General features: G+C 36.7%; 1 protein-coding gene across 1 annotated transcript in view; it reads left to right on the forward strand.

Moving 5' to 3' along the window:
* The first annotated feature begins 614 nt into the window (after window positions 1–614).
* LOC120635117 (leucine-rich repeat serine/threonine-protein kinase 1) overlaps window positions 615–13,414 on the forward strand; it is a 109,317-nt gene continuing 96,517 nt past the window's right edge. Inside the window, exons 1-3 of the mRNA XM_039906039.1 lie at window positions 615–883; window positions 7,499–7,690; window positions 8,650–8,815. Coding sequence (XP_039761973.1) covers window positions 833–883; window positions 7,499–7,690; window positions 8,650–8,815 — 409 coding nt within the window. The 5' untranslated portion in view covers window positions 615–832. The remainder of the gene's footprint in view (window positions 884–7,498; window positions 7,691–8,649; window positions 8,816–13,414) is intronic.

Raw genomic sequence — 13,414 nt, forward strand, 5'->3', positions numbered from 1 at the left:
GGGGAGTGTTGATGTCTCTGTCTCGCTACGCCACCTCCTTTGCGGACATCACCTGGCAAAAAAAGGCAGCAGTATTTTACGCTGACTCGCTCCGTACAATTTGAAGCGAAAGGTCACCAGCTGCCGAATTTTCGAGGGCCCAGCGCTGCTCTGCCCAAGCTGGTCACACCTCCAAGGTGTGCTGCGCCGTTTCTTCGAGACAGTCATCGCAATGGTGGCAACCGGGCGATTGCTCCCGACCTATGCGACACAAATACATACCAAAGCAACCGTGTCCGGTTAGTATCTGCGTCAGCCGGAATGAGGCTCCCAACCAACTCCCCACGTAAATTAGTTTTTCTCTTGCTTGGAATAATTATTATTAGTCAATTTGATTCCGAATGAGCTGTTTGCCTTTTTATCTACCGAGCCCTCAGACGTACCTTTTAACTTTATAAGCTCTATTAAAGCGAATTGACGTTTGTTTGCTTTGCTTCGAATTTTCATCGTTATAAATGGCGATTTTAGTTTTCGAACGCAATCACATTACGTCAATTATTGTCTTGTCTTGTCTATGGCAATCACCTGTGAGCTGTCAAATTCATCTCAATCAAAAACGTCAAATAATCTTCCGATCGATAAAGCAAAATTATGCGAAATTTTGAATAATTGAAACTATTTAAAAAATAAATAGTAACTCTTATGTGTGTTAAAACATACATACGATATTAAATATAACAATTGTGCCTAAGTTTCATTGAGAAATTGGAGTTATATTAACGTTTTGTCCGACTGTAGTGCGTATACATTTAACTTTTACTTTAAATGGGTTGGTTTGTGGTAAATCTCCAGGATGGACATGTCGCCAGATGAGGAACACTTCCAGGGACGGCTTCTGCACCAGGTGGGCTATATTTTAAGTCGTAAAAACGGGAAACCATAACGATTTTTAAAGTTCATTAGAGCGTATCGAAATTCAACAAGCTCGGTGTTTATGCTTCGATACTGCTTCCGCAACCTGAGGCCGTGCTCAAAAATAGTACAGAAACTTGCAGTAATTTTTTTAATGAAGGTGTTAAGAATGCCCCATGCCATAAAATTAAAATACATCACTAAAATGTTTAAGATTTTATTATTAATTTGTGACAGCCTTTAAGCAGTCTTTTAAAATTTGAACACTATAGACAATTCAATAAAACTTGTCCCGTGTCTTTTTTGTATAGTATATATCCATTTAATATGCGTTTTTATTTATTTTGTCCACCAATCCAGACTGGGCCAGCATGGTGAAATATGGCCTTAACCCCCTCTCATTGTAGGAGGGAACCCGTTCCCCAATAGTGGGTTGATTTGATAAAGTGAACTGACTGTACTAGAATGATAAAAAGACAATTCTTCTTTTCCAAAGTAAAACAGCAACAGAAACAATAAAAAAACTTTTAGGAAGTTTTCCTAGCATGCCCTACAAGGTGTTGTTCTCAAATTATATATAAATAACTAGCTGACCATATTTAGGGGCATGAAAAATAGTTGTCTGATTCTCAGACATACCAAATATGCACCCAAAATTTCATGAGAATCGGTCAAGCTGTTTCTGAGGAGTTTAACTACAAATACCGCAACACAAGAATTGTATAAATAAGATAATAGTCAATCAGTACCTAATGTCATAGGTTTGTATATAGGCACTTCCAGTATGATTGAAACAACTTTACGTTTGGTATCTGATTGATTGAGGTAGGTATAGACTGTGTAGCAGTTCACCGTGTCCCATAATTTTTACATGTGCAAATCTGCAGGGCACAGCTAGTATTTAATATTTCACAAATCATCAAGTAAAAAAAAAGTTTTTATTTTTAATGTAAACAACTATAGGCCAAGAGTGATCTGGTATTCTTTATTTAAACCTGTATAATGTTTGATGATGAAAAAATGGAGTAAAGATATTATATCTTGGTACCCTAGAGATGGCAAGAGGAAAAAAGGACGGCCACATAAAAGATGGGAAGATGACCTGCCAAAAGGATGGTGCTGAATAGTCAGAGACAGAGCACAATGAAAAGTCTTAGAGTGTTTAAAGATAGCCTGGCTAAGCTGGTGTTCTTCTTCTTCTTCTTCTGCTTGCGGCTCAGGTTCGTCTGATCCCTGGTGTCACGTCGACCGGCTATGATCTATTGTGACGCCGCTGTCTAGATCTCTGTCATATATAAGTATCTACATCATTTGTTTACCTTTTCTTAACAAAAGTAAAACCAAGTGGGTAGTTTAATTAACACATGTAAAAACTGTCAAGTTTTGCTACCTAGCTCAATAAACGTGTTACTATGCAATATCGTATTATTTATACATAATAGTGGCGACGAGGCGAAAATTTAATTAAAATGGACCACAAATCAGTGAAATTTAATGAATTTAATCAAAAAACGGATGTATGGGACAATTACATCGACCGGTTAAAGTTTTGTTTTGAGGCTAATGGCATCATGTTAGACGGCGCCAAACGAGCGAATTTCTTTACTGTGTGTGGAGCGGAAGTCTTTGAGACTCTTTTGGCCTTGATTACACCAAGGAAAGCTAGTGATGTGACATTTGTTGAAATTGAAACAATTTTAACAAAACATTATAGCCCAAAGCCAAATGAAATCTCCATGTCATATAAATTCTACACACGGAACCAGAATACTAATGAAAATGCATCAGAATATATTGCACAGTTGAGGAAAATTAGCTCAAAATGTAATTTTATGGAATTAGAACGGATGCTACGTGACCGGCTTGTGTGTGGTATGAAAGATCGTCGTCTACAGTATGAACTCTTGAAAAAAGATAACCTGCATTATCAAGATGTTATTGATGCCATGTTAGCAGCAGAGACTGCAGGAAAAGACTACCATATGATTCATTCATCTATGGGTACAGAAAATAGCAGCACAAGTACAAACTGTGCAGCAGCAACAACAACTCAAAGCTCCTCAGTGGAAGAGATGGACATAAATGCAGTACAAACTAGATCAAATACACGACTATGTTTTCGGTGTGGTGATCGTCATGGTGGTGAATGTAGATTTATAAATGCCACCTGTCGGTTCTGTAAGAAGCGAGGCCATATTGAGAAGATTTGCTTGGTAAAGAAGAAATCTTTAAAGAGAAATATTAATTTCACAAATGATGAACACACAGATACACACTTGAATGGTATTTACAGCATTAACTGTGAAACCAAAGTATTACCATTTGTTGTTGAAGTATCATTGGAGAATATACCTGTTGTGATGCAGGTAGACACAGGTGCAAGTTTTTCATTAGTAAATGAATGCACTTGGAAGAATATAGAACATCAGAACCAACATATAACTCTTCAACCAGTGAACCTTACTCTACGTACATGGACAGATACACCTGTAATCTTACTTGGCCAAGCTAAACTACAAGCTCAATACAGAGACATCAAATGTTCACTAAATGTTATTATAGCAAAGGGTCGGGGCCCCAATCTTCTGGGAAGGGATTGGCTGGGCCCATTGAATATCGCATTGAATATCAATGTTATAGCTAACAATGATCTTGTGAACATTGAGAAGACAATTTTAAAATACAGCAACATCTTCAGGGATGGACTGGGCACATTTAGGGGAGATCCAGTGACCATACATCTCAAACCTGGTGCTACACCTAAGTTTTTCAAGGCTCGTCCAGTACCATATGCTATCAAGGCTAGAGTTGAAGAGGAAATTGATCGCTTGGTGGCTGAAGGTGTACTGAGGCCTTTATCTTATTCAGAATGGGCAACACCTGTTGTGCCAATAATAAAGAAGTCTGGAGACATTCGGTTATGTGGAGATTACCGTAGTACTGTCAACCAAGCAACTGAGTCGGACACCTACCCCATGCCAACAGCAAATGAGGTATTTGCTACAGTTGCAGGTGCGAAGTTCTTTACAACCTTAGACCTTGATAGAGCATACACACAAGTGAAAGTTCAAGACAGCACTGCTAAAATGTTAACATTAAACACATGCAAGGGTCTCTACTCCGTACATCGGTTACCTTTTGGAGTCAAAGCCTGCCCTGGAATATTCCAGAGACTCATGACAGCATTGCTAGCAGGAGTTCAAGGAGTGGCAGTCTTAATTGATGATATAATTGTAAGTGGTCCTACAATGCTGGAAATGCAACAACGACTTGAAACTGTTCTAGACAGGATACAAAAGGCTGGATTTCGTCTTAACAAGAGCAAATGTAAATTTGCTCAAGAAAAAGTAGAATTTTTAGGTTTTGTGATTAATGGAGAAGGTATCCACCCAGCTCCAAGTAAAATAGAAGCTGTAGTGAAGACGCCAGAACCACAGAATGTCCAGGAGTTACAGGCTTTCTTAGGACTGTATAATTTTTATGAAAGGTTTATACCCCACAAGGCAACTATACTTGAGCCATTACATAGACTACTAGATAAGTCTCAAACATGGCAATGGACTCAACGGGAACGAGATGCATTCAATAAAGCTAAACAGTTGCTTACATTTGAAACCACATTAGTTCATTATGATTTATACAAACCACTAATTCTTACGTGTGATAGTTCACAATATGGCGTTGGGGCAGTGCTATCGCATGTGATGGAAAACGGACAAGAAAGACCGATCGCAATGAGTTCTAGGACATTAAATTCCCACGAACGACGGTATTCACAGTTGGACAAAGAAGCGACTGCCATTATGTTTGGCATTAAAAAGTTTCACAATTATTTAGCGGGGAGGAATTTTACTGTGATAACCGACCACAAGCCCCTACTTGGAATATTCGATCCAAAAAGGCCAATGCCATGTATTTTATCACCTCGTTTGACAAGAATCGCAATAGCATTAACTGCGCACGATTATAGCATTGCTTATCGACCAGGAACTGAAATCGGCAATGCAGACAGTTTAAGTCGATGGCCGCTACCTGTACCAGATCAAGAGGAACAACCTCTCTATGAAATACTACTGATGGCGGAAAATCTTAGTGATTTCCCTTTTACCGCGCTTGAGATATGCTCTGAAACGAAGAAAGATCAAACTCTCTCCCGAGTTGTTCACTTTCTACAAAGCGGATGGCCAAACAAAGTTAACGATCGTGATTTACGAGTATATTGGTTACATAGATCAGAGCTCTCTCTACAAAATGGTTGTGTATTATTAGGTGGTCGTGTCGTCATACCACGACCTCTTCGACAAACCATCTTACGCATGCTGCATACTACGCATAATGGAATTGTGCACACAAAAGCATTGGCCCGAAGTTATGTGTGGTGGCCACAATTGAGCGATGATATAAATGAATTAGTAAATAATTGCACTCGGTGTCTAGAAAATAGGCATATGCCTCCAAGATCATCACACGAGTGGATCGTTCCTTCAAGACCATGGTCCAGAATACATATTGACTTTGCAGGACCATTTATGAATAAAACTTTTCTTATAGTAGTTGATGCTTTTTCTAAATGGCCTGAAGTGCTAATGACAAATAGTACTAACTCGGCATCAGTGATTCGTCATTTAAGGAACTTATTTGCTACTCATGGTATTTGTGAAACCCTGGTATCAGATAACGGAACTTCTTTTGTGTCCGCAGAAATGAAATTGTTTTTAGAATCTAACAAAATTAGACATGTGACATCCGCACCTTATCACCCGGCCACTAATGGCTTGGCAGAACGGATGGTACAGACAGTGAAGGAAAAGCTTCGGAAGATGGATGGATCATGGGAAATAAAAATTCCAAATATGTTACTAGGTCTTAGGGTGACTCCGTGTTCTAAAACAAATAAAAGCCCTTCGGAACTTTTGATGAATAGACGCCTACGCACGGTCTTAGATTCTTTGCACCCTGATAGCCTGCAGTATAAAAAGGTTGAAGGTCAAATAATAAATAATGCACAACAGAAAAACAGAGAAACTAATGTGGGACAAAAAATAATGTACAGAAATTACACAAACGGGCCAAAATGGTTACCTGGTCAAGTTTTCGAAAAAGATGGCCCATCTAATTACAGAGTACAAACTGAAGATGGTGCAGTTTTACGGCGTCATATAGATCAAATAATTAAAGTACAAAATAGAGAGAAAACAAGTGACATACTTGGAGGAAACAACAATGAGAGGAGTAATGCAGAGACTGAGGAAGATAAGATTGATCAAAATGAACAGAATAATGATTTAGGAAGCGGATCAGAGCAAGAGTCAGAAAATGATCCTATTATTGAAATACCAAGTGCAGAAAAATGGGAAGAGATGTTAGGAATACCTAAATCAGCTGAAATTGAAACGTCAGGGGGGAAGATCAGAACTAAACGAAATGTTCATTCTAAAGTTCCATATTCTAGACCCAGTTGTTTTAATGAAAATAATGATTAAATTGATTACTTTATTTGTTTAATTTTATGTTATATTTTTAATAGTGTACTGTGGATTTCTTGATTTAAATTGTTAAACTTTAGTTAATTTACATGACATACTTGGGGGAAAGGTATGTCATATATAAGTATCTACATCATTTGTTTACCTTTTCTTAACAAAAGTAAAACCAAGTGGGTAGTTTAATTAACACATGTAAAAACTGTCAAGTTTTGCTACCTAGCTCAATAAACGTGTTACTATGCAATATCGTATTATTTATACATAATAATCTCCCAGCAAGCGTTGGTCGCCTTCAGGAAAAGCAGCACTTTCCTTGCTGGAAGAAATTTAGCATCCACTGGTTGCATTATGTGTTTCCCCAAAAGAGTGCTGCGTTTATGCATCAGCGCGGGGCAGGAACAGATCAAATGCAGCGGCGTCTCCGCAGCCTCCTTACAGAGTCTACATAGATCTGTGTCCTGCAGCTTTAGGTTGAACATGTGTCTATTAAGCCCATAGTGCCCCGTAAGCGCTCGCACTAGTATGCATAGGTTTTTTCTGTTGAGTGCTAATGCCTCAGAGGCGGCCCTTTTGTTGAATGGTTTTATTAGCGCTCGAGAATGGTTCATTCCTTGGAGTTGTCTCCAGCGAATGAGTGTGTGGTAATTACAATAGGTTTGAAGGGTGAGTTGCGCCAAGCTTTTGGGTATTCCGCAGACCGGCTCAGGGCCAATCTGCTTCTCCAAAGCGCCTGACTTTGCAAGTTCATCGGCCATTTCGTTACCGATGATCCCCTTATGGCCAGGAACCCAGCGTAGAATGACCCTGTTTATTAGCGCCAGAGTATTCAGTAATTGTCTGCAGTTTTCTACCAGCTTTGAGTTTAGAACCTCAGAAGATAGAGCAGAAAGTGCAGCCTGACTATCCGAATGGATATAAATAGTTTTGTTTTTGTAGTTCTTTAGCAGACGAAGCTGGTGTTACAAAGTTTTATGAATTTTTTTAGAAATGTATCACATAATAGTCTTAGTAACTCTGTAGTGTCAAAGCAAAAAATTAATTTAGCCAGTGTATAAAGGCTATTTTTATTTATTTTATTTCTTTAACGTTGTATGATGTTGAAATACTTCACAAATACTCAGGCGGCGTTATGGGACAACCTAGAGCTACTCCAAGAGCTGATAGCTGGTGGGGCGGAGGTGAACGCGAAAGATGCGCATATGCGAAGCGCATTGCATGCAGCGGCTCTTGCTGAAAGGAGCCACTGCCTCCCTGCTCTATGCGTCGCCGGAGCTGATGTTGACGCTCGTTCGGATCAGGAGACTGGTGGCAAGGTTGGTAACAACCCCATGGTTATTTATGCAACTGTTACATAATAAGCAGTATTAAAACACAAATATGATAGTCTTATTGCAAGTGTTTTAATCCCTAATTATCAACAGATGTTTAGGATACAACATAAAAAAAATCTCAATTCAAATATTAGAAATTATAATCGATATTGTGATCAATATCTTAAATCGATATACCAATCGATATCTAAATTCGATATCTTAAATCGATGTTGTAATCGATATTGTAATCGATTTTAAATCGATTTATTCGATTATTATACAGATAAATTTAGATTTCGATTAGTATATCGATTAGATTATCATATCGATTATAATCGATATTATAATCGATATGGTAATCAATACATAAAATCGATATAATAATCAGTACCTAAAATTATCCATATACTAATCGATATCAAAATCGATTATATACTAATCGATATCAAAATCGATTCTTACTCGATATTGTAACTTTAAGTTTCGATTAGTATATCGATTTAAGATATCGGTCATAATATCGATTTCTTAATTGATTAATTGTGGTTATGATTAAGATGGCAATTTCGATGACGATTTAAATTGCAATTGCAAATACTTTTTCGATTGCAATTGCGTTTCGTTTTTACAATTTAGATTACGATTTCAATAACGATTACGATTGAGATTTCTATTACGATTTCGATTACAGAACCCTCACATTTACCCGTTATTGTATAAAGTGCATTATGTCCAAAAACCGTGAAACTACCCGCGCAAGGGCGCAGTGTGGAGTATAAGGATTGAAGAAATTGTTACTTACACCATACAGATTCTCCGGCTTTTCGCGGAGTATAGCAAATTCAGCTAAATTTTCATAATAATCGTATTCGAAATATTAATCGTTATCCCAATTGCAATCGAAATCGATATCAGGATCATAATCGGAATCGAAATCATCATGCATTTTGTATGCGCAGACAGCGCTACACATCGCTGCGGAGCGGGGTCACGTGGAGAACATAAAGGAGTTGCTCAGCGCCGGAGCCGACCTTGCAGCGCTGACGGGCAGCGGTGATACAGCGCTGGCGCTTGCTGAGAGGGGCAGGCATCGGCACGCGGCTTTGGCTCTCAGGGAAGCCAAGGGTAAGGATATTTATTTATTATAGCATTAAGACGCACGACTGGAGTTTATTCCTTAAGTACGATTGTCGAAACATACACAAAAAGATTTTATTTAGCTGAATAAAGAAAGGGTTAAAAATCCTGTGCAATTTATTCACACACGGCGGAAGTGTAACTTCTTTAAAGTAGATAAAAAACTTTTCAAATTTTTTTTTTCTTACGCCTTATTCTACGTTTGTAGAGGACAAAGGTATCTTAAGTTAGTTTTATTATCTAGTATCGGACCACCAAGTTTCACTGAACATTAAAATTTGAGATTTTTTTTATAATTCAATCAATTAAATCACTGGAAGCCGCAGACTTTGGCTATTGAAAGTGTACCCTGTCAAAACTTATAGCTAACTTCCGGGAGCCGGATTTTGTGACGGTGTGCGCGCGCCACGTAAAAAGTGTGCTGGCGGACGATGTATTCCCCTCTCACTCGGTTTCGCAACTACCTTCATCCTGTTAAATTGTAACCATGTGCGCATTTTAAAATAATGACAGTGTATAGTCAGTACATATTTGAAAATTTAATGTATGTTCATAAAAACATTTTTAAATTTAAGAAAAAAATGCAACACTTTACTTTACTGCAATAATTTAAACATTAGAAGTAAGAACAAACTTACAGTGCAATATACTAGGTTACATAAAATTCATAATTCAAAAAAGGAAATCGCATACAATTCTACAATAAATTGTGATATTGTCTCTTAAAAAGTTTAAAGTTTGTATTAAACGTAAGCTTATAGAAAAGTCCTATTATAGTATAAAAGACTACGTAATCGATGAAAAAGCTTGGGTGTGAATTATTGGCCTAACCAGGTTGCTCTTCTAATAAATTTCAATGACAATGTGAGATTGTGATAACAAAAAAAAAAACGGCTCAGTTTGTTGTGGGCTTCTTCTTAGACCAGGACGCGTTTGGAACCCTCGTAGCTTTAGTTTTAAGTTTACGAATGTGGTTATCGCCATCATCTCACTACCGTGTAATTCTCATGTAATGTACGAATCAAAAGTGCCACGTATGGGCCTACTGGAATAAAGATATTTTGACTTTGCATCAGTAAAACATCAAAAAACACTTAAAAATTTATTTAAACACTTAAAAAAAAAAAAAAAAACACTCAACTCACTAGCACCGCAAGCGGCAGTCAGGGCTCCAGATTGAGGGACCTACTCACAATACGCGCCGTTGCAAGGACTTCTGCCTTTTGTATCCGACAACCAGGAAAAGCTTCTTAAGATGTTCGTCGAAGCTTTTCGCGACAATATCGTTGACTGAAACGACTATCGGAACAATAACGGTTGCTAAATAAACAAAGAAAAAAAAAATAGTTCAAACAAACTAAAAAAACACGCTTGGTATAAAAAACTAAACTAATTTCTTTCTTTTAGTTTATTCATAATAGCGATTATTTTTTAGTTTTTCTTGATCTATTATTTTTATTAGAGCAAAATTAATCGGTAACCCATCCACAATTAAAGAGATAAAATATTTTTTTTTTTATTCAGTGTGCCCGTCTCTCGAAATGCAAGTTCTAATTATTATTTAAAACAGCCCATTAAAAAGTAATAGCTAACGCCCTCTACCATCTAGTAGCTTAATGTTTTCTGTGGAATTTGTTAGGTACGCGAACGCCATAGGTTTTTTACATTTGGGTCTAGATGGCGCCATCTGTAGTAATTAGTAAAAAATCTTATTTTTAATAGTGAAAATTGGAATAATCTTTTCAGATTAGTGTATTGTCATCGGTCCTCGATATGTCTACAAAGTTTGAAAGAAATCTGACCGTTTAAAGTGGGTCAAAATCGCGCCCAAAGAAGTCGGTTACAAACAAACATACAAGTGAAGCTAATATAAAGCGTGTAAAAATACATTTAAAACATTCTAATCGAACATTTACTGTAGAAGTTATCTCAAGTTTAACTCAAAAACAAAACAGTTAAACTATACCCAAACAGTTCCTATTTGAAACAGTTTCTTTAAAAACTTCTCTCGATTTTTGACAAGAATTCACAACTTGTAAATATCTGCAGATATAAACGTAAAATAATAGCGCAGTCGGTAGGAGCTCGATTTCACTTTCGGGGGGCCGAGTTCGAATCCCACGCACCTCTCAAGTTATATGCGTTTTATGCAATTAAAATATCAGTCGCTTCAACGGTGAAGGATAACATCGTGAGGAAACCTGCATACCTGAGAGTTCTCCATAATGTTCGCAAAGGTTTATTTATTTTTATTTAAACATCTTTATTGCGTAATAAAGGAGAAATTACAGATATAGTTAAACAAAAAATTAAAAGCAAAAGGCGACCTTATCACTAAAAGTGATCTCTGCCAGGTAACCTTAACGATAGTACACAATAAAACATGAGACACGGGAAATCGCAATTAAAATAAACAATACATAAATTTACACACTTAAGTACATACTACTAATAACTAATATAATAAATTATTAAAAGAGATAAATAAAATAAGATATATATATATATCTTATTTTATTTATCTCTTTTAATATATATATATATATATATATATACTAGCCGTTTCCAGCCCGCTTCGCTGGGCGAATTGAAAAAGGAAATAAATTACATTTTATGTTTCATTTTTATTTTTTTTTTCATATTTTTATTATTCTCCTTTTTTTTATTTTTGTATGAACATAAATAGGCCCCGCGGATAGAACTGTAAGCATCGATATTGTTTAGACTTACTCAAATTCCAAATTCCATCGATTTAGCCTGTATCTTTCATCCAGGTGATTTTTCTCACTAATATTCATTGTAACTTTCAATGTGCAATCATTATAACATTTCCGTGCCTTTCTTCCAAAAATTAATAATAATTGACATGAAGAAAAAAATTTGAAATGAGCATTGAAAGTTTAAGTTAAAGTCATTGCAAGTCTCATACGTGAAGTTGAAATCTGTCTAGGTTCAAGTGCGACGAATTTTCTGTTAACTAAAATTTTCTCCGTGACATCAATTTTTTATAGAAAATTAATTGTGCATGTTTTTTATGAATTCTATTGGAATAAGTAACTAAATTTCTTTTCCACATCTCATGTGCTTGGAAAATGCATTCATTTTAATCTGTTACATTTCCGCGATCCCGCAATAAAAGAATTCGTCAGTTATGTAGTCTGCAAAAGTAAAATGAATGTAATATTCTTAGTCCGTTGATTGGATAGCTACATGTAAAGTTAAGTTTTTGAAACCTCTCAATGACTTTTTCTCCGCTGCCAAAAAGACTATTGTTGTAAGGAAATACACGAATATCCCTCTACATACACGAAGATCCCCACCTAATTTGGAGTCTGTAGAAGTTACAGGTTAGAAATAAAAATTTTAGATTTTAACACCCACCCCCGCAATTCCTGTCGGAAGTAGACTTTATTGAAATCCATTTTGAGATGTTCTTTATGTGAATAATAAAAGATTCCTACCATATTTAGAAATTTTAGAAGCTATATTTCGAAATTGAAATTTTTTATTGTTAACACCCACCCCCGCGAACCTTATTGGAGGTGATTCATTGTAAAATCCGCTCGAAGATCATTTTTATATTACATATAGAACACTCTCACTAAATTTGTAGTCTATAGGATCTATCCCTTGGAAATTAAAAATTTTCATTGTTAACGCCCCCGCAATCTTCTTTGGGGTGAAATATCGTAAAATTTGTTCATAAATCATTTTTACATCACTTATAGAAAATTCCTACAAAATTTGGAGCTTGTAGGAGCTTTAGCTGGAAAATTAAAAATATTAATTGTTAATACCCACCCCCGCAACCCCCTGTGGGGTGAGCTATCGTAAAATTCGTTCATAGCCTATTTCTACACCTCTTACAGAAGATTCCTACCAAATTTGAAGTCTATAGGAGCTATAGTTTAAAAACGGGAATTGTTCATTGTTAACGCCCCCGCAATCCCCTTTGGGGAATGAATTTCTTAAAATCTATTCATAGCTGACCTCTACATAGCAAAAGTAATATTCCTACCAAGTTTCACGTTTCTAAGTCTTATGGTTCCCGAGATTTCGTGGTGAGTGACTATATAGATGGGAATTCTTCGATTATCATCGAAATTTTTAATTGATTAATTTTTAATCATCTCCTGATGATGCTCCGGTTTCGGAGCGAAACGTGCCAGAGGGTATATTGCCGAAGATCTGTTTGGTGTGGGGTATAAGGATTGAAGAAATTATAAATTACACCACACAGATTCTTCTGCTTTTCGCGGAGTATAGCAAATTAAGCTTAATTTTGATAATATATCATGGATTTCCGCAAAGTAACGCCTGCTTCTATCCAATATCCACTAATACTCACTGAGCTAGCGTGGTGGACTACGGCCTTAACCCCTTCTTATGGTGGCAGGGCAATGGGTTGACATGTTGATGATGATGATGATGATGATTCGTTGTTAGTGATGAAAGCTTAAACCTTGTTTATTCCTTGTCCAACACAATCGACAATTGTACTACTGCTTCTGCCACACATCTCTCAAACAAACTGTTTCTACGTCATGCTTTAAAAAGAAGAACAAACGCGGACGGAGTCGCGGGCCA

This window comes from Pararge aegeria, chromosome 26 (assembly GCF_905163445.1).
Source record: "Pararge aegeria chromosome 26, ilParAegt1.1, whole genome shotgun sequence".
Classification (NCBI taxonomy): Eukaryota; Metazoa; Arthropoda; class Insecta; order Lepidoptera; family Nymphalidae; genus Pararge; species Pararge aegeria.